This window comes from Emydura macquarii, unplaced genomic scaffold, assembly GCF_026122565.2.
Source record: "Emydura macquarii macquarii isolate MOO-44397 ecotype Brisbane River unplaced genomic scaffold, CSIRO-AGI_Emac_v2 contig_450, whole genome shotgun sequence".
Classification (NCBI taxonomy): Eukaryota; Metazoa; Chordata; order Testudines; family Chelidae; genus Emydura; species Emydura macquarii.
Genome location: NW_027130587.1, coordinates 13,244,107 through 13,266,871, shown reverse-complemented (window position 1 = coordinate 13,266,871; position 22,765 = coordinate 13,244,107). Strand labels below are relative to the sequence as shown.

Here is a 22,765-nt window from a genome sequence, read left to right as displayed (position 1 = left end):
ACAACTGAATACTGGATTAAAAACCTTTGACAAAGCTAGCAAGATGTCTGTGACATGCAATTTCTGTAAAAGTTAACTAGTACAATGGAAAGAGCTTTCTGTGAAACTAAACAAGAGTATACATGAATAATTTTGGCTTTAGAGATTTATTGAAACTACATGGCTTTTTTCAGACAAGTATAAACCACAGCTACTTCAAAAGAAAAGACATCTCAGAGGGCTATTTATCTGATTTACAAAAACTAATTTACCTACCTAATTTCCCAAAACGTTTCTATGGGTGCATCTGGATTCCATAAATCAATGCTGTCTAACTGATGAAGAACTAGCAAGGCCTGAATTCAAAACAGAGTAGCTTTTCACTTAAGAGAAAATAATTTGCAAAGTACTTCAGCGTATGTAGCAACATTAATTATATATAATTAATCTAACTATAAATTATATTTATGTTTAAAATAGTAAATACAATGGAAAACAAAAATATATGCAATCTTTTTTAAGGAAAAGCAAAAATTCATGATTAAGCAAGCTGCCATAATCATCTTTTAGCTTTTATTAAATATTTACAACCCAAACTTGACAAATTATCTTGTATTACTTGCATGTAAGTCTACAAAATGAACCAAGGACACATCAAGTCCTAAAAAAAGGGAGGTTTTGACGTTAGTGTTTACTTCAATGACCCATCTGAAAAAATATAATGAAAGCAATCCTGCTAGCATAAAACTAGAATAGCAACAATAGAAATCTGTAGTTTAAGAATTCTCTGGTTTAAGAGAAGAGAAGCCATTTCTTTATGTTCTTCCAACTAACAAAAAAAGTTCATTAAAATAATATGTTCTGACCAGAACTGGGAGAGTATTAGCAAGCATATTTCAAAAATATTCATTTTTAAACTTTGATCATGTTTGCATCCCTTTGGGGTTTGTTTTCCTCAATTATTCCAGAGGACAAGTTTATTAGTTTAAGGAAATAGCAAGGCTTAAACAAATATGGGAAAATGTTAGCAGAAAAGTATGAATTTTTAAATATACACATTCGCACCAGAAGCTCGAACCTAAGTTATGCTTCTCAAATTAACAAACAGAAATGCACTATATGACCTATGTGCCCAATCAAAACTGACAGCTGAAATAGCAAATACTCACAAATGAACTGAACATCCATAATTTTTTCAAGAAAATATTTGGCAAATAAATTTGAGAAAAATCGCAGACAATTTTAGTGAGCAGAAAAAGTAAAAATGCTGGTTACAAGTTATTCACCCAGCTACAGTTATGGCAAGGGAAATTCAAATTCAAAGCTGCCACTTCATCCTTAACTGTACGTGGGTATTGTGGAAAACTAGATGTTTCATGTAAGATCACCTGCCATTTGAAGACCCCTGCTAAAATGACCAAAAGAACTTTAATACTTTGGTGTTTAAAAAAAATATAATATCAAGGATAGAATAAGCAGCTCTATCTCAAATTCCTAACTTTATCAATCTAACAAATTCCATGAAAGCAGATATTCTAAGAGGTTTGACGGCAAAATAATACCACTGAAAGTGACATTTCCATCATCTAGGGAAGATCCCCACACCCTTGTGTAGCAACATTTAATGGTTTTCAGAATAGTTTATAACAGGTACCACTTTGAAATAACTAAGCTAGAAGAAAAAAAATGGTAAGTGGGGTTAAAGACTGAGGACATAAAACAGACCAGATTCTCAGCTAGTGTAAATTGTTGATACTCTATTGAAGTCAGAGCTATCCTGGTTTACACCAGATCAAAGTCTGGCCCCGCATGCCAAAACTAAGTAACATAACTAATAAATATAACTGAACTAATCCTTCATCCACTGTCATGCTGTACATTAATAACATGGGTTTGATGGGACTTTTTGCCACATTTAAAACTGTCCAAAATATTTTCAGGCCAATCAGGGTACTCTTATTAAAAAAGACACTACTATATTATGGGCCAACACAACATATCCCAAATACTTATACTATAACATTCAAAGTGATTATCGTTGATGGAAATGCTGCAATGCAAGCTGTACAATTTAGCTACAAAGATTCAGATAAGCAGTAAAAGCAACACCACATTGAAAAAATGTTTTATATGTCCTTTCTTTCACTATTTGAAAGTTTCCCCCCTAGAAGTGTGGAAGATGGAAATCTCAGACACACAGTGCACCAGATGGCGTGTGAGAACCTCAAATCAAAGTAAATCAGGAGAATTTAATAACTTGTCATTTAATTGGGACACTAAATCTTTCCTTCTCACCCACCAAAAGAAGTTGACATCTCTATTTTCAATATATTTTAAATCTGTTTTGCGTGTTTACCACAGTGAAATCATATGAATGTTTCAGTTTCATACCAAACCGAACAGGCAACTTACTCAGCAGCCTTACATTAGCAATATGACATGAAAGTCTTGGAAATCGGAAGCCATCATGGTGTTTTGCCTGCTGAACTACTAAAGTAACCTTACCTCAAGTGTGGAGCACTTAAATTACAGATCAAGCAGGGTGACGATTTTAACAGCCTTAAAAGTACTTGCCTGCTCATATACCCCCCCAAATTTGCTCATTCAGAAAGCAATCATTGACCACGGTCCCAGACATCAAATGAACGTTTAACTCAGACAATTAGAAATAACTGGGAAGGGCAGGGTGTTGGTGGAATGGTTTAATGGTGCTCTCTACAGTTTAGTGGAAGATCCATGAAATCCTTTCTGAAATAGATTTTGGTTAAGGCCAGCTTCAGTGAGGAACAAATCACTCAGTGGTATGGGAGGGCCACAGAAGGCAATAATTCCCTATTACACCTTTGAAATCTTTCCTTAAATAGGCCTCTGCTGTAAAATTTGCAACTGAAGATACTTTTAGAAAAGTGCATCAATACAGCGCAAACAGTAAGGGGTTGTCTACACACCAAGTTATTTAGCTGCAAGCTAGGGTATGAATCGACAGTATACCAGCTTGCAGCACCGTAATGTCCCATGAGGACATTATTACAGAGCAGTCAAAGTCCCTGAGTGCAACTTAGCTTCAGAGAATAGTACACAAAGCAGCACTATAGCAATGTCCATGTGACCATACTGCAAGCTGGTGCACTGCAGATTCACATGCCTAGCTTGCTGCATGGTAACTTACCATGTACACAGGTTCTAACACTCAACTTTGGAAGCAAGCTGATCAATACTTAAAAGCTTTTACACAAAAAGCCTGACATGCTTGGCAGTTTGCAAGCTAATCACCCTGAATGCAGAAAAACACTTCCCTTACCTCCATGGCTTCTTGCGCTATTTCTGGCATGTTGGACTGTGGAACAAGTTGTACAAGTCCTGTAATTAATTCAGCAGTGCTACCCTGTGTCTCAGGCCCTTGCTTCCTTGGATTCTACACAGTAAAGGGAAAAATGGTTTAAAAAGCAACATTGTTCTGAAATGGGCCATGCTTTATCTGCAGTTAAAATGCAGACCCCTTCAACATACTGGCCAATAGCATTCACAGAACTAAAACCGCAGGCAGACTTCAGATGACTACTTTCACAGATCCACATGCAAGCAAAGATGATTTTGTATTTTTATAAACTTTTTTTTTAATTGAGATATTCCTTGAATGTCATACTTTTTGGGGGCAATCTAGAAAACGTTTCCAACTGAAGAGTAAACAAAACAGATGTAAGAAAATTTCACAATTCCCTCTGAAGTTCAGATTCTAATAAAATGATGATTTTATCACTTGGCAACATTGCTACATCAAATGTTATTTTCATGATGTACATTTAACATAATTGCAACCAATTCCTAACACTTGGATTAGAGTTGGTCTCCACATGATCTGCAGAATCCCAGAAAAATTGTTTGAAAGGAACTATTTGAAATTTGAATTATTTGAAAGGAATACCCATTAGGACAAATTTACAAAATAACCAGATCTTTAAGTTTACTGTCCACTTTTTCATGTCTCCTTTATGATTCTTTAGTGATTTCCCTCAGTCTTTTCAAAGTCTGTTCCTCATAACAGCTCTTCTATCATATTTTTACAAGTTGTGTTTTAATTAATATCTCTCTAGTATTCTATTTTTGTTTTTCTGCTCATCAAGATTTTTACCCTAATTCTTCTTCCTCATTTCATTTTCTTCCCCACTCAATTCATTTCCTCTCTACTGAGGTTTACTAGCTTTATACTGTCTCTTTACTCTGGAGCTCTCTAGAACCAAAGAACTTCATGCACTGGAGTTTCACTATCCTGTTGTATCATTCTCTTCCCAATGATCAGCAACTAGATGACTGTCTGAGATCCATCCTACTGCATTGCCCATTTTCACCTTATAGTACATCACTGATAAACAGAAGAAATGCTGTGGAATGGGCCTGGTGTTTATATAGTGGACATAAGAAAAGCTGCCTTTACAACTGTCCTGACTGGGTGAAAGGGGAAGAGTGTGAAGCAGTATCCTAGAGCTAGGCATTCTGGGTTTCGATTTTTTTTTTTTTTAACTAATTTTATTTTTGGTACTTTAGTGACTTCATTTGTATTTGTTATTTGTATTATGACTGCATATTTAATAAAAAGCTTTTTCAAATATTTCTTTTAACACCAAAGATTTCACTACAGTAGAAGCTTCTTAGTAGCAACATATCGGTGCCCTTTTGTCAGGTTGCTCCTCAACAGCTGTTGCTATTATAGGGAGTGTCAACAATTTATAGCAGGGAAAGCATTCCGGAGAAATATTGCTCGTAAGCAGCGGTTGCTCTTACAAGGTCCTGCTGCAAACAAGCATCTACCGTAATTCAAAAGTAACGTTTACTTACATACAGCAAGAGCCTTGGATCAGCATGTAACAGTTTTACCATGGATAACAGCAAAAGTTTATAACTTCTGGTTTCCAAGTCTGTAGGTTTTTCTTTAAATTTAAGGCTTGTCATTTTCTCTTTAAATGTAAGACTCTAAGGAAAAAATATTACAGCATTTATCAATGAAGTACTTACATATAGTGAGTCGATTATGTAACATTTTTTAAAAGCTTATCACTTATATAATCAATAATGCATGGAAGGGTATTATATGGCTAACAACTGTATATTCAATTCAATAAAATATAAAACAACTTTTTTGTAATTTAACCTTTTACATATTCACCACTAAAAATACCTTGTTTAAAAATATGCTGCGATTTTTAATAAAATTATACTTAAGCAAAAAGAAATTCATCTGTCAATGAATTGCCCATGAAAGAGATTTTCAGTGTCCTTGATCAAAGAAGTAATTACCCTCCACATCTTCCAAATATCTGGATGTTGCTAATTATGAGAGCTTAAAAGTTAGTCTTACTTACAAATTTATGCCCTCATCTTGCACAATTTACAAATATGCTTAACTTTAAGCATGTGAATGGTTCCTGTTGTATGTTGACTGTGTTTTTTCAATCTCATTAGAAACAATATTCTGAATAGACTATAAACTGTTTGGGCAGAGACCTTCTTTTTGTTCTGTGCTTGTATAATATCTAGCACAATGAGATGCTGGTCCATGACAGGGGTTCCAAGATGCTACCATAATGTTCACTAATTTCATCCCATATATAGCCTGTAATTAGCATATAATTTTGCTTACTTACTTTTTAAATCTGTGAAAATAGCAATATTTAAATGATACTATTTCAAGTTTTACAACTTTTTTATTGAGTTTTATATGTAGAAGGCACTCAACAATAGCACCGAACACGATATTCTTTAAAAACTTAAATGCATTTATTACTGAGAAAATACCCTTCAAGCAGTAACACTGAAGTTGTAGGCTTTTTATTTTAACTTTTCAATCTACAGATTTATACCTTTGGTACAAAAAATAGCTCCAAAGATTACAAGCCAATTCTTGAATTCTTTTCAAGTAAAATATGGTATCATGTCATCATAAATTTGAGACTTTATAATCCCAAACTACTTTGCTAAAAAAAAAATTCAATTCCACTCTGAAAGATACATAATAAAATCCCATGGTTACAGCATTTTACAAAGAAAGTGACAACTGCACTGCGAGAGGAAACCGCTATTGTATATAATCAGTTTGTCATGATTAAGGGAACTCTGAAAAGAAAAGCATGGCAGAAAGGAAGCTGTTTGGTGTATCTGATCCATGAAATGATTTATTTACTTCATACAGCCAATAAGTGAAGACATGCTACATATTCCATCTGAAATGAAGTTATGTGACTACAATGGTAACTATACACAGAAAAGTCCAAGAAATTAAAGGCTTTTCTGTGGTAGTTACAATGGGTCATACTTACAGCAACAGAGGCCCACTGCCATGCAAAACAGTGACTGGTTGGCATCTGATCATGTGAGCGACAGCAGCCAATAAGAACAGAAAATAAGAAGCAGAAGACAAAGCACCACCAATCAGAGTTGCCAAGTACAATACCCTTGCTATTTTCTCAACAGATGAATATACACAGATATAAAAACTGAGTTAAACAATTCTACAACATTGTCCAATCATTTTCTTTTAAACAAAATACCGAATTATTAGGAATATTTCAGCTGCATGTATAGTTTTAGGCCTTCTGCTACAGTGAATATCTGGGACACTGAAAACTACATCTTTGCAATTCAGAAAAGAAACAAGTTAACTTAGCACAATATAGAAAGTCCTAAATTTGAAGTTCAAAATGAGCAGAACTGCTACTGAACTACTTTAAGGGACATTTAGATACAGTACTACAGACTCATCTGTAATTTACTGAAGATTTTTATAAAGATAACCAAAGCAGTTTTTATTTCATAACATTTGCAAATCTTTATAATTTCTGTGCTGTCACTAAGACCAAACAGCCAACATGCTTAAGACAGTAAGTAAAACAAGCAAAAAGCAGGTCAAATCAAAAACTCCTGCTCATCATCAATGTAGACATGAAGCAGTTACTGGAATTTATTCTTCTGTATGTGGTAGAGGGTAGAATTATTTTGATTATGCAAAAAAGGGTCTAGTATTGCCTTCACTAGATAGGCCTGAATAGAGCAAGACACCTGAAAAGAATAGTTAGAAATAATCTTCTTTCTGTAATACAGTCTATGTTGTCAGTCTGAGAGCAGCATAAAAACTAAGAAACAAGATCACTAATTAACTCAGTAGGAATACTTTGTCAACATACAGAATACTGTAAGGTTTACAGAGTATGTAAAGCACTCTGTTGCTTTAGGGATTGCTACATTTTTACTCTATCTTCCAGACTAACATTGATGAATAAAACTGCAGGAATGGAATGGAGACATAAAATGCAATGAACAGAAATTGTTAAATCATGGACCCAAGTCTTACCGGTGTCATACGAATTGCTGGATGCGCACCACAACCCTGCACAGCTTTTTGAAGTGTTTCACTGAACATGCTACGGAGTTCCACAGAGTGACAGTACACAGTATCGATCTTGGGCCACCAGTCCACTGCAGACTAAGAAGAAAATAAGTGATGCTTAAAAAGTACACGGTGCAAGAGTGGTTCCAATTTTTTTTAAGATATTACATTTTAAATAGCCATACCTTTCCACACAGCAAATAAAATAGGGATGATGAATTTGAGGGAAAAGAAGGAAGGGTGTTAAACTATTCTGACGAAAGTGAATGTTTTGCATAATCTTGAATGAAATTGGGTTGATACCTAGAGTTGCTACCTTCTATAAAACTTCATTACAGAGCATGTTAAATGTAGTGCTGAAAGCAAAACCTCTATTCTGTATTTGTACAAGAATTACAGCAATAAAAATGTACATCATGTTAACAAGTAAAACTATTCTTACAGTTACTTTATAACATCTCCTCCATATACAAAAATGTATTGATGTTCAGAGAACAGAACACACATGAAAAGGAGTTAATAGACATCATTAAAAACAAGATATACTTTATACTGAAATCTATAGCTGCTGTCAGTCAAAGAAAAAGGTCTTTATTTCATGTATTGTCATGTTTTGGAACCGTAAAAAGCTTGCTATATAGTAAGGTTATCCTAAACACTATGGAAACCACTGCAGAAATCCAAAGTAGCAGGTCACACAAAACACAATCTATTTAAACAAAAAACAAACAAGAAGACTGCTTGCTGTCATAATTGTCTTTCAGTGAGTAAATACTTCAAAAGATTAATGTCATTTAGACTGACACTGGAGAAGGGAATCAATCAAGTTAGTGAACAGATTACAAAAGCAAGACAAATTAAAGAAGTGTTGCTACTTAAAATCCAGTTTAAGACATAATTATTCTATATAGTTTTTGATGAAGTGCAAAACCAGTAGAAAGAGGGTCTTAATTTAACCCCCCTTTACAAAAGACCAGTAGGGGAACTGCTACCATGCAACTCCTGTGAATAGAATTTTAGCCTATTTTGAAACCTGATAAGTGGATAATGAGCAAGTTTGTTATACAACAGGAAAATAGCACTTTGTATTAAAACTGATAGAATAAACATGATTTTTCATCTGACATTTCAGCACATTAAATCTGTATTGAGATGCAGACTTGTAACCCAGTGACTCCAACTGATCAAACAAAGAGACCTGAATCTCATTGTTCATTAATGGGTAAATTCTGCTGACTGTGCAAGAAATAGTAGAATGAATACAGTGAGCAAGATTTAATCTACTGCTTAAATTCTATTCAAATGAATATTTTGATTCCTAAATAAAATCACCAACCCCCTCTGGGCTAATTAAACACTTTTAAAACTTACATTTGTGATTATTCTGTGGAGTGAGTTTACCAGCACATAATGAAACGTTGATGGGGAATTCTGTGCCAAGCAGATCTAGAAAGAAAACATTAATATAAAAGCCATTTAGGAAAACTGTTCTTCTTTAACATCTCTCAAGATCAGATTGAACATAGCACCAAAGCCCTTTTAGTAAATTTTAAAAAAAGTCAATACAAGCAGCATCAGAACAGTAGCAATAGATTGATACAAAAAAATCAACACAAAGAAGTATTACTGACAAATATTAATAAGTTTGAAATTATGTCTAAAGTTCTGTCTGCCATTAGCACACCTTTGATATCTGACAGGTCATAAATATGATCAGGAGAAAATTCTTTTCTGTAAAATTGTGGCCTAACCTTAAGGTATGGGTTCTTCTGAGGATTTATGCGAAAGCAGGAAACTAAGCAGTCGATCATAAGGTCTACATCTGCATTCTGATTGCCTCTTGAGAAAGGTTTACTTGGATTAAACAGCAAGATCTACACACAAAAATTCAGATAAAAACATTATTTCAGTCTGATTGTAATATACCACTAATTTGTTAAAAATCAGCAAGCAGGCCTCTGTAAAAGTTACAACAAATATTAGCAGATTTTTAAATTGTTTCTGAAACCTCTTAAATATTTAACCATTTCCTTGCTAATACTAATTATTAAACAAAGTCAAGATTCCTAGATGAAGGAATATAAGCTTGGATTTTCAGATACAATATCTCTATACCAATAAAAAGGAATTCTTATAGATCTAAAAGAGACAAAAAATAAAATTCAGAAGCTGTCCCTTGCTTCTTAAGTCACCCATTTAATCTCAGAAGCTTGGTTGCTTACATGTTGCAATACCCAGAGCTAAAGATGTATTTGGAAAAGCAAAAGTGGTTTGGGCATTACGGTATAGTGGCTGTAAGCGGGTAAATGTTGCATGAAGAAAAAACAAAATTCCTCAGTGCTGCTTCAGCCAAAAGGCATTCAGCAGAAACAACATGTAGGAAGTCAAGAGACAAGTGGGATTTGAAAGAAGTAAAGTAAGGAGTGAATCAATAATACTAGAGCTGCAATACTGGTGTAATTATAATACTAGAACATGCACAGCTTGCTTAAACAACTGTTACCAAAGATACTACAAGACAGTGAGCTTGTAAGTGAAAGACAAATACAAATGAATTTTCTCATCAGATCTAGGATATAACAAAATGACTTCCAGTCTCCCCTCTTTCCTCTTTACCTTAAGATCATCAACCATGGACTGTACTAGAATGAAAATGACAGAATTATCTTCCCAGTTGATGTAGGTAGATGCTTTGCACAGTTTAACGCAAGCAATAGCAGCACTTTCAGTCAACTGTCTGCTCCCACTATGGCTTCCAAGTGCTTTCCTGAGGTTGTCCAGAAACAGTTTCTGCAGAATTCAAATATAACAACCAAAAAAGAAAAGAAAGAAAGAGTTATAACCCATGTTTTAGGAGCTGGGGACTGAGCTTTTACATCTTTAAATAAAAAAAAATATGGAAATATTTATTGAGAAAGTGATCTCTAAAAGAATTTCCAAATATTTAGTCATGAGTCAGTGCACACAGATATTGGGGTGGTGAAGAAAGCAATTTGAGTATCTGATCTGCACAGCATGGTCTTTCTATTGTTTCAAAATATTTTGGTGTATCGGGTTAGAAAAGTATATTTTATTCATTACACACCCACTTTGGACCATTAACATTTGTGTGAAGATACCACCATATACTGAGCTTTGCAATGGTAACTTTGGATGCTACAGAGCTAGGGGATTGCTTATTTTCCATTATAGTCAAGTCACATTCTATCTGTGTTACAGTACTACATTTGCAAATCAAGCTATTTCCACACATAGAAAAATAAAAGCTCAGTACAACCAGACTAACAGTAATGTAAAACTTTATTAAGGGACTTGGGAAGGAATATCAGGATTCAAACTCCAGATTAACATTTTGTTCTCTAGCTCACCAGGGGCTGTAAGTGCTGAGGTGGCTGTTTGTTCACCACCAAAAGGAGTGAATGATTCACACTGTTCTGCACAAACCCTTTCCAGAAATGGAATTGTCAGAAGTAGCTATACAACCCTCAGCAAGCAGAATTATATGCCATTATACAAAGCTCTGATGGTAGGGAAAGTAAAGGGCTAGGTGAAAGCTCCAAGCCTGAATAAAGGGGAAAAATAGAGATGTGTTTTTTAAAAGAGGCAGAAAAGGCTTGCATCAGAAAATATAGAGTTTAAAAAACAATATGGGACATGCCAAGACAAACACCCTATAGAACTCAGACTTGTATTGACTAAGACATTTTAGCTTTCTTCACCTTGTTCTGTTTGGTTTCCTCCACCACATCCTTGGCTATATCTTGGATGATTTCTGGACACAGGACAAGAAGAATGATTTGCAGTGGCCAAACTGCTGCTTTACGTTTCGTGCTTTCGGCAAACCCATCCACCAAGTCAAACAACTTTTCTGCACAATCTACATTACAAAACAACCAAATAACTAAGGAAGAAATACTGAAAGGAAAAGCGTTTAAATATTCTGTTATGTTTAGCTCACAATCCTCACTTTTACTAGTTTTGCAAAGAACATTACTAAGAAAAAGTACTAAAAAAATCTTAGTATTTCGGTTCAATAAAGAACAAAAGAAAAGAGCAAGATAGCCACAAACGTAATTCCTTTATTATAAATGACTACTACAGGGCATACCAGAAATACGTATGAGTATATGGATGAAGACTTGTGTCATAGCTAGGTACTACTGTCTGCAGAAAAACTGAGAACAAAAAAAGGGGATTTCAAATATCTATAGGGGAAAAATTGTTGATCAAAAATATTATACTATGAAATATTTTAACTGACATGTACAGGTCCTGCTATGAGATAAATGGAAACTGGAAGGATGTGTACTGAGTACTGGCAATCAAAAGAAGTTTGGCACCACTTCTGACAAGGAAGATAAAGGGGGAACAGAACATAAGGGGAAAAATATGGCTCTATCTACACCGGGAGTGGCCAACCAGTCAGAGACGAAGAGCCCCAAAATAGCTATAGATACTGCAAAGAGCCACATTTACCTTACCCTCCTTGGAAAATTCGTGCTGATCCGTCAATTTCGGCAGCAGCTCGTCAATTTCACATTTGAAAGTAAAAAATTTTTGGCGCCCCATACAATGCACGGAGCCGCATTTGATAGAACAAAGAGCCGCATGCGGCTCGCGAGAACTGCATTTGTATGAGCAAAGAGCCGCATGCGGCTCCGAGCTGCGGGTTTAGCCACCCCTGATCTACACAGACAGAACAATAGTGTTTTACAACCATGCTTAGGCATGCCATTGTGGCTGAACTGGACTATCACATGGCTAAAACAATGATTCAGAAAAAAAACTTAAGAAGGTGCTTAAGTCCTTCTCTATTCAAAAAGACTAAAGCATATGCTCACATGTTGTTCCTGAATAGAAATGCTTTCTTGAATCGGGGCCTAAAATGTGTATTTGTAAATTTACATTTGTATGTAAGACAGTTTATGTTTGTGTGTTCTGTTTACTTAGTATGTGTATCAAAATAGAGCTCTATAAAAGGGGTCCAGTTCCCACCATTACCCTCCACCCCCATTTCCACTTGTTGAGTGAAGGAAGATAAAGAGTATATCCCAGGCTACTCTTGCAAAGGATGACAGAAAGATGCTTCTCTTATGCCAGCTGCTTGAGAAGCAAGGAGTATACAAAATGCCAGTGAGTTGGGGATCTCTGAAATAAAACTTTGTGAAAAAGAAAACCAACAGACTTAGCCTGATAAATCCAAATTTTAGAAGATACACATCTGAATGATGAGTTACGTCTTACCCGCCATGTCAGTCTGTGGTGTCTGGTACAGCTTTGTGAATTCATCAGGATAGTTTTCCACCCAGTTCCAAAATGCCTACAGATAATTCAACACGTCTTTACATATATGCAACAATCAGTTTAGGAAATAAAATCAGTGTAGGAAATTAATTTTCAGTGGAAGAGATTACTTTATTTTGTCCTTCAGAGTCTCAGCATGCAGTGCTTTTATAGCAGAACCCTCATATATGTTTAACAATGAAAAGTGATCTCTCCAACTGAGACTAGAGTTTTCCTGGTTCCTAAATTAAAACACTAGCATGAGACTGCAAATCAGTAACTAAGGAATGGCAAAAAAATTCCACTTAGAATATATTAATGGGACATACTTGCCTTTTCAAGACTGTTTATAACCGCCAGTTGAGCTACTTTCTTTAGTGCTTTAAACTTAAATACTGTCTCTGTAAAAATAAAAAATTTCAACGTTTGAAATAGAAATTCATTTCTAACAAAATAGATGTGTGTGTGTGTATATATATATATGTATATATGTATGTATGTATGTATGTATGTATGTAAATAATTCAACCCAATAAGACAGCTCAGAGGTTCTAAGCACCAGTCATTTTAAACCAGATGCTAATTATAATGTGAATTACTTACGTAAAATTATACGGTTTCTAAATTAATATACAGGAATAAATTATACCAGTATAACTGTGTCCATGCTAGAGGTCATACCAGTAACTATGGATTTCTAAACAGATTCAATTATAACAGCCCAAAACCTGTCAATCAGCCCTTAGATACAGTTTCACAGCCTACCTTGCAATAGTCTTTTCAGTTTTATGCAGTCCACACTAATATATTGTAAAAGTTCAATATCATGAACGTCAGCATTATCTTCCGAACACACAGTCAGTTCCTGTAATCTAAAGAGACGCCAAGTAAAGTAATAACCCAAAACAGTAAACTAAATTAAATGCTCAAAACAGAGAATGTCAGCGATGGCTGACACGTTCTCACCTATGAGAAACACCACCTATTCTACAGGTCAAATGAAAATAAATACTAAAACATTTGAATATTAAAGGATCATCACCATCCCCTCCAGAGACTTACAGTTAGAACTTTTACAGACCCAGGAACAAAAAACAAAGAAACTTAGGATGACTACTGGGTTAATTTTACAGAATATATTCATTTCATCTTCATATAGAAATGTTTCAGAGGAGAATCGCTCAACATTTCAAGATAGTAACTACAAATGCCATCAGTTTATATTTACGTTTACACCAAGATTTTACCCTACATCCTCTTTTTCTTTACTACGCTGTGGAAGTAATCCATATTACATGTTACCTGAGCAGTGACCTTCCTGGCTCATGCTGGTGGTGCCTTTAGACCATGCCACTAGGAATGAGTGCCTTGCTTTGCACTTGAGCTATACCAACTGGGCAACAATCAGGAGTATCCATTGGCTCTGAAGGGAACTGCAGTCAGCCCTCAGCCAAAGGAGAGCTCTTTTTTTCATTTCTAATGAAACGCAATTAATTTTAATCACATCAGTTTAAGTTCAGTGGTGAGTTTTTTTCTCTCCGTTTTAGAGTGTAACTTACTAAACACCATATCAGATCACAAGCCACTAATAACTAAATCATATGCTCCTGCAAGCTAACAGATTGTATTGGCTCACTCCAAAGCTACAGATGTGTACTTGACATGATATACAATTTCTAGCACTACACACAAAAGCAGCTCTTCATTTCATCAATGTGTGGAAAACTTAACAGCCCACGCTGAGAACGGGAATGTCCCTGATGCTGTGCTTTACATGCCAAAAATCCCCCAGCTGCTGTAGAGCCTCGAAATATGCCTAAACAGGAAGCATGGGTCAAAAGATCAGCAATGCTAACTATCGGCAGGCTGACCTCTGTGGATATTAGCAACAAACTGCCAAATGTTTAACTGTTACTATACCAATGAAAAATAGAATTGTGTGGAAACAAAATCAACTCCAGCCTTGAAACAACCTAGAATTTCCAAAATAAGTATTGAGTAAAAAAGATTTATAGTGAAAAACTATACTGCAGATGTATAAACAAATACATATTAACACACAAGGATAAGTTTTAGTTTAACTCCCTATAAAGGAAGGGCATGGAATTATTTCCTGTTCTGTAAGCAACTAAACCTAATCAACTTATTTAGCAAAAACCACATCCTCCATCCTAGCTGCCAAGTCTAGGTCCTTGAAACAGAGGTTATTAAAGCCCTTTAAAGTTTAAAAAATAGCTTGAGATTTCAGCTAGTTAGATGTTTACCAAGTTTCATATTTAAAATGTGAATGAACTTCCATTCTAATGTTCAGAAAATGTTTTAAATTGTATAAATTACACAAATCCTAGTTTTAATCAGACTACTGTGCTAAAAACTCAAACTGGCATACTCATTTCTGCCCAAACCTAACAGAGTAGCTTCAGATCCAACTCTAAGAAATTATCCATTGAAGTACTACTGTTGGTTATAACCACACTACTCTGATAAGAGTTAAGCCTTTTCAAACAACTTTCAAAGGACAATAAAAGCTCACCAGGCAACCTTGGTGGACTGGCCGAAGACATATTAGCACCAAGAGGCATGGAATGGGAAAAGTAAAGAGTGGATAGCATACCTTGAGCTTGACTCTCCTCTCATTTAGAGTGGTGGAAATCAGAAATAATTTTATTATAATCAGTGGAGTTACACTGATGTAAAACTCGGGAGAGGACAAGCAAGCTCCTTCCAAAGCCAATAAAGAGTAATATTTTTAGGGTCCAGGGACCCATGCCCCATTCTCCTCCGTCAAAAGTATGGCTAGATATGGGCCTTCAAGCAAGGAAAACTGGAGGAAGATAACACTGTTAAGGCTCCAACAGAGCTGCAGAAAACTAGAAATTACCATGGAACAGCAAAGACATTAATGGATATAAGTTGCTAAGTGCCTCTGTCAATTTTTAGAAATCTCTCACTGGCAAGTACCCATCCTACAGTTCAACTTGGTGTTATTAATTCTGTTCTATGGCAGGTTTTGTTCATATAAAAGCAGGTCTAAAAAATAAATAAGTCTAGCACCCAGAAAATAAGCTGCAAATAACTTAGAATGGATACAGAATCAGAACTAATTTTATCAACTGACTCTTAAGCAGAATTTTGGAAAGTAGAGGGATTTTCATCAGAAAAGATTTTAAATAAGCAGCTTATTATATAATACAAACTCCCCCCTCGGCATTTTAAAGTTAATATTTTTCAGATCAAAAAGGTCTGTCATGAATTTTAGCTTTTGTTTTAATCTACACTGATTACAGCCAGACAACACTTATGGTATTTGATAAGACTTCTAATACATTGGATATGCTCTGCCATTCATGCACTCACCTGGTGGAAATGCGGCTGAAAACTGCATTAAAATTATTGCAACTGAGAGAGAAGAGAACCCCAGAGGCAGAATTGCGAAGTTCAGCTGCATGTTGGTTTCCTTCACGATAGGTATGGATAAAATGGCAGATTTCTGGCAGCAACTGTTTGACCAGCATCGTCTCATCTAGTCGCATGGTGTCCTTTGGTTGCTGAAATGTCAACATTTCACTTATTTCCTGAAACTCTCTTTCACACCTTTCCATGCACAAAGAGTATTTCTAGTTACTATCATCAGAGGAACAGATTTTGCACTATTTACTCTGTATGCAGGCTAAACTTTCATTGATTTCAATGCAGATTAAGTGGAAAAGCTCTAACACACCCTTGCAAATAGTAATTTCCTATAATTTCACATAAAGTAATATTTTACATTTTCAAATATGTTTCAATCCCTTACCTGTGGGACACTGTCAATACTATCAAAATACTTATTTCAAGCAAAAGGTTTGAATATTTAAGGGACACACCCTGCCAACCTGTCAAAGCACTGGTGTTAGGGCATTTGAGTCACCCCTGTTTGGCTTAGAAGAATCTAATAAGGAAAATGCCTACTCTTCATTCTCTCAAATGGTTTTCTACTAGTTTTCTCCAATAGGGATTTAAAAGACACGGTGAATGAGAGGGTGCTTCTTTATTGACTCAGTGTGATTCCAGACAAACAAAAAAAGCTACACTTTCCTGTTGAATTCTACTTTTTCCAATTTGCACAGTATGAGACATAAGGAAACTATTTAACAAAGAATTCGAAGTGCAACTTTACAGAGGGGTCAGCATTTAAACTCTTAAAATCCTACCAATGAAATTACTATGGGGAATTCAGAAGTTGCAGTGATCCCACTTAGTTGACCTGAGTCTTGTTGCCATGAGAACTTGATGAAACATTAAGAAGCAATAGTAAGCAAGAAATATGTCTGACCATATCACAGAACACAACTCTCTTTGTATACAGCTTTGGCTCATGTCTTATTAAATATACTGGCGCAACTTGCTTTCATCTGAATTGACAAGGCAAGAAGCATTCAGTACAATTTTAGGCTGTTAGAGGTTTCATCATGGATCTGAAAAACACAGATTTTGATCAATATAAATTGTGGCTTTCTAAAAAAGGAAGATATGGATTTATGAAGTTAGACAACAAGTCTAAGGTACTACATTAAAAACAGGAAAGTAAATAAAATATAGTATAATTTACTTTTTTAAAGTTTAAATCTACTCTGCATAATATAGATACCCACATTCTTTTCATATATATTTAGAACAACCCAATTACTTAAATGTTCAGTATCTTTACTATATTAAAAGATGTTCTACCTTAATAAACCAAACACTATTATGTTTATTACTCTGTAGAGAAATATCTTTTAAAACCACCAAGGAATTGCAAACAGCTTTGATGGTTTCATTACATTTATCCTCAAACAGAGCTAAAAGAAATCTCTAGGAAAAAACCAGTTTTCACCTAAGGTGAAGTTTGGCTTTGCAATTATACAACTTTGCAATTGTACAACTGTTTTCATCCCAAAGGTAAAAGCAAAAACTCAGAAAAAACTTGAAAGAAAAAGGAAAGTTTGTGTGGAAACCTCAGGACTGGACTCCCACTGGAAGTTTGGACAAGGTTAAATAATGTAAACTAGGAAATACCTGCAAAAGTAATCTTAGTATGGCAATAACAAAGGTTTCTGTCTGGGTATATAATTATAGAAAATAGAAACAGAACTTCATCAACAACAAATCTCTACTTCATTTAAGAAACATGAAATATGGCTTCCATAAACTTCACTAATTTTAATATATTTTAAATATTTATATTTTAATTTTTACTATCTGCTACTTTTAAAATGATTGTTAAATTATCCTTTAATTTTTTTGTATGATCTAAATTGTAATGTGAAACCATTTTTATTCTTTTGTTTGTAACCCCACTTAGAATCTCCCCATCCACCCAGTTTATACAAATTCAACGAAAGCTTAACATTGAAATCTATTACTTGACTTAAATTTGTTTTCCATGCACTCAATGGTTTATTATTTTTATATGAACTGTTGTAGAGAAACACACAATATTAGAATTAGAATTCTGCAACTGAAGTGGAGGAAAGGTTAGATCTGAAACCTTCCTATGTCCATTTAGTTAACAAGTGAAGGCATTTCTTATCATTGTTACTTTTGGGGGAGGGGGTGGGGGCAGATGTCCATTCCACACATTGTTATTTGATCAATTACATTAACTATTTCATAGGTGTTTTTTCTAAAATTAGCATTAACCTATGTGACAAATCAAACTGATTGTTAGCTTATTAGTACCTAGTGTACACACACACACGTTTATATGACTTCTGTTCGTTGTCTCTACATCTGATTCAGAAACTCAGCATCACTTATAACAGACTACTTACCCCAGCAAGACATTTTTCCAGTGTATCCAATATAATCAGCTGAGAGAGATATAAATTCTTTTCAGCAGCTTCTCCAAATATCCTCTAGAAGAAAGATACAGATTTAGTTCCAGAACAAAAATATGACTGGTAGCCCATTATAGCATTTAGGTGATGCAGAAAATCTGCTGGGGGTTAAGCAGCACAGTAGATTAATGCTCTAGCTTTTCCATCTTTGGAGCTCTGGTTTCAAATTTAGAAATAGGGCCAGTGAAAATGAGATTAATTGTTCCTTCCTAGTTCCTATCATGAAGTGAGTAAATTCTTTTGGCATGATTGACATAAATTGCAGAAAGGTAACAAGGAACAGGACAGGCAGGCCAACTAGTATTGAGGGGCACTGACAGTCCAACTAGGGAGCCTATTAAGCCCTTCACCCTCATGAACCCAAAATTCATTAAAAAAATGAAGGTTACATTTCTTTTAGATGCTATTTTAGTACCTATTATATTTGTCTAAAATATCGGATTTCTTTAGTGTTGTGTTTTATTGCCAACACAATACTTAACAGGGCTGAGGTTTCCACAAATCCATGGATACAAACTCAGTTTGATCGCTGCATAATTTAGCATAGACCACAGGAAGAAACACAAATACACTACTGGATCTTCAAAGCAGATGCTGCATTTTAAACGTAGGATGCAAGAGCCTACCACACTTTTAAACTAGCATCCAATTTCACTACCAGCACCAATGACTAAGTGTATCAATAGTCAGATTGGAATAGCAAAACAAAGCAGACTAGTGTTAGCCAAAACTGCATCTAGTTCTATTGACTGTAGATAGAACACACAGTAAGAGGCTCCTAAAAATCATGTGATAATTAAAACTGCTTGACAGATTAGTTCAAATATCTGTTGGCCTCTTGAAGCGATCTTTTCTAAACATGGAGTAGACTGACAACACAGTGTACTGGTGTATCTGGTCTCCATTCTGAAGGAGTGCTTGAAAAATATTGCTAGCTGGGTGGGGTATCCCATCTAGTAGCTCTCTCTTCCTCCACCATAAGAAAAGTCAAGTCTTTCTGTTGGGTACAGAACATTGATATGAGAAGACTCATTCTTCCACTTTTGCACTTTATGGAGGGATTCACTTGGAAGTACCAAGCCAGATTAATAATTTTAGTGCCCCTTTCCATTAAAAGCTATACATGGTTGATATTCCCTCAGAGACCTTTCCCACTCAGCTTATCCAGAACACTTTGCCCAGTTCTCCGAGATTCAAAACAGAGTTTGACTCCAGATTTCACTGCTCAGGTCCCTTCACTTGGAATACAGAAAAGCTATGCTGAGTTGATCAAACTCAAGTGAATGGATTAGTTAAAGGGCATACCATACATCCAGATTACACACTTATATATATATATATATGTAAAAATTATATTGCATTTATTATACATTGCATCACACTTTTTGGATTGGGTTGGTTAATTTGCAGGAACCAGTCCCTGTGCAGCATGCTCTCTCCGTGTGCTGTTCATATAGAACCTGAGCTTTACATTCCAGTTTTATCTTGTCCCTTGTTAGTCAATGGTTCCCTGGGAGTTCTCCCTCTTATCTTAGCTGGCTCAGACATTGTCTTTTTCAACCTAATGTTCTGTTTACCTCCCTAATTCTATCCTCCAAGAAATAATGCCTCCCTCCAGGTGTTAATTGCTCATATCAGGCCAGGCCTCAGCAACACACAACAGATATAATACAGAATTTTTGTTTCTAATTGTATAGCTTACACTCTATAGATATCAATTGTAAGGGAGTGTATCAGAGTGGCTGATTTATTTTTGAGTTGGCACTATTAATTTTTATGGCCCTTTGTGTAAGTATAGATTGCTCCTTCTTATTTCATTCTGGTGGGTATATATGTTCACATACCATCTGCCCTTTAGGGAGTCCACGCGAGTACTGTAGGTTAATGACAAATCAAGTTTTGTCATGATGGATTCTATGGTTTAGAACTTGATCCCCTATGAAATTTGCTTCTTCTCCCTCCACTTTTTAAAAGCAACTAGAATTCTCTCATCTTGCCTGCCGCAGTGGTAATTTTTATTTTTCCTAGAATGAGCGCTTAGGATCCATATCTTAATAATTTTCCCTCTTGTTCCTTTCCCCCACCCTCTTTGTCTATTGGACCCTATCACATTAGTTTTCAATGTTAATTTAATGAGAGTGAGGTTTCATTAATGTTTTAGTATATTTTAAAGTGCTTCTATGCTTTGCCTTGGTGCACTTCAGAAATAAACCAAGTGAAGAGGGAGACTGTTTATTTAATGTTACACATTTGAGTTTGAAAGGGTTTTTTTGGAAGTTAGTGGGAAAACCTTCTTGAACCTTTTTCCATCCCTTTACTTAAATCTGCTGCCTTCAAGAACTCAGTGTTAAGGAGGTTCTTGATCCACCCCAAAAACACTGCAATCCACATCAACTTGTCAATCAGAGAGGGGCAGATATGAAGGACCTATTCCACTCAAGTTGAGCATCCCTTTCTGGCCTAGAAGAAATGTGCTCAGGAGATTAACTCTTTAGGACTACCACTAGACCCAAGAGGCTTTTTCAAGCCTTTTCTTTCATGGTTCTCAGCTAATAATCTTGTCTGTCTGCTGGAGTTTTTTTGTTTTTTTTGTTTGTTTGTTTGTTTTTAAATGTAATTTATGAGATTTGAACTTGCAAATGACTGGACGGTACACTGATGTCAAAGTGTCTGAAAAGAAGCTGAAAAAAATCTAATGCCCTAGGTTTTAAATGCTTGTTCATTTTATCTCTTCCAATACTGGTCTTTCTGGCAGGACACATTCTAGCAGAAAGGATGAGAACAGCTCCCATCACTCTGGGTGCTGCTTATTGGATACCTCTGCCCAACTGCCCTCCTCCTCCAATGCTGCAAAATATTGCTTCATGAGTTAAATGGCATGCTTATTCAGTTGTATGGAGAGAATCCATTTCCCACCCAGTAATCAGCTGCACCACTTACACAATAACTTCCACTTAGTTTGAAGAGCAAGTATTCAAGGTTGCTTACAAGCCCATGTCTAAGAGGGCATGTATTGAGTTGTACCCTTAATTTAGCCATATGTATTTTTCCGCCCTATTCATTACCTCAGTGACTGACACCTTTTGGGTTACCAATACAGCATTACTACCATTCTTCCTTTTAGACCAGGGGTTCTCAAAATTTTTTTGCTGGGACCCCCTTTGAAAATATTTCAGGCTATGATGACCCCCTCAACTCCTCCCGCCTCCACCATGCCACCCTTACTTCTGCGCTGCTGCTTGGGGTGGTGCTGCCTTCACAGCTGCTCCGGCATGCGCAGCAGCTAACAGTTCACAATCCCCCTATAATAACCTCAACTCCTGAGGGTCACGACCCCCAGTTTCAGACCTCCTGTTTTAGACCTTGTTGCCTACCTTCCCCATCATTCTCACATTTCAATTTTGTTGGTAAACTTTACGACATATGAAGTCAAAAAACAGTAAGGTAACTGGTAGCCTGTTAAATGCACAAATTGAAGCAGCAATTTGAGTCAATGTCAGACTAGACAGCCTACAAAGTTTTTGTAAATAAAAATTCATAACCATTTTCAAAAGCACCCAATAAACCAGAACTAGAAAACTTACCATATTGTTAACATTTTTTAAGATATTAGTGAGACCACTTATGACCAGGGAAAACTTGTACTTCGAAATGTTTATGAGACATTCCTTATTATGTTCTGTGCTGACTTTGGTGTGGGTATTCTGCTGGCCAGCTTTTATTGGAAGCTGCAAAAAAAAAAAAAAAAAAAAGTAGTATTACTTAATATTTGTATATTAAGTTAGTGATTTTCAGCTTTATGGGAAAGTTAAAGATTCCTACATGCTTTACAGACTGTGTTGTAAAACATTACATTAAAGACAATCTTACAGTAACATTTTACTACATTTCTCATTTTTTTTTCTGCTAGGGACATTTGCAGGAAACGAAATCAAAATTCACCTGTTTTACTGCTTATTTCTCAACTAAAGCCAAACCTCTGTTCTGTGACAATGTCAGAAGTATGATTACAAGTGATTAAGCAATCAAATTGAACAAACATCTAGAGATTAGTCCTGTTTTCATAGAAAGACACGAAAAGAGTGCTTCTTTTGTATTTATGAAGTAACACATTGACTTCAAGAGGTCCAGTGAAACTTTTGTCAGGATATAAAGTATGACAATGGGATAAAAGAAATTCAGAGAACTATCCTGGGTGACAAACTCATTCAGGTCTAAGCAGCATTCGAATATTCACTGCAATTCCATGTAACTGTTCCAG

The 22,765-nt window shown here is 35.6% G+C and overlaps 1 protein-coding gene across 15 annotated transcripts in view; it reads right to left on the bottom strand.

Annotated features, from left to right (window-relative positions):
* NF1 (neurofibromin 1) overlaps positions 1-22,765 on the bottom strand; it is a 147,641-nt gene that overhangs the window by 110,160 nt on the left and 14,716 nt on the right. For all 15 annotated transcript variants that reach the window (XR_010917991.1, XR_010917990.1, XR_010917993.1 and 12 more), the window contains exons 2-15: positions 22,089-22,232; positions 18,439-18,522; positions 16,001-16,191; positions 13,409-13,515; positions 12,977-13,044; positions 12,605-12,680; positions 11,080-11,237; positions 9,977-10,150; positions 9,112-9,234; positions 8,732-8,806; positions 7,325-7,456; positions 4,816-4,950; positions 3,281-3,394; positions 256-335 (exon numbers count right to left, since the gene is read on the bottom strand). Coding sequence is in view for 10 of the 15 variants with exons in the window: in XM_067538044.1 (XP_067394145.1) it covers positions 256-335; positions 3,281-3,394; positions 4,816-4,950; positions 7,325-7,456; positions 8,732-8,806; positions 9,112-9,234; positions 9,977-10,150; positions 11,080-11,237; positions 12,605-12,680; positions 12,977-13,044; positions 13,409-13,515; positions 16,001-16,191; positions 18,439-18,522; positions 22,089-22,232 (1,661 nt within the window). In the remaining 5 variants the exon portion in view is untranslated. The remainder of the gene's footprint in view (positions 1-255; positions 336-3,280; positions 3,395-4,815; positions 4,951-7,324; positions 7,457-8,731; positions 8,807-9,111; positions 9,235-9,976; positions 10,151-11,079; positions 11,238-12,604; positions 12,681-12,976; positions 13,045-13,408; positions 13,516-16,000; positions 16,192-18,438; positions 18,523-22,088; positions 22,233-22,765) is intronic.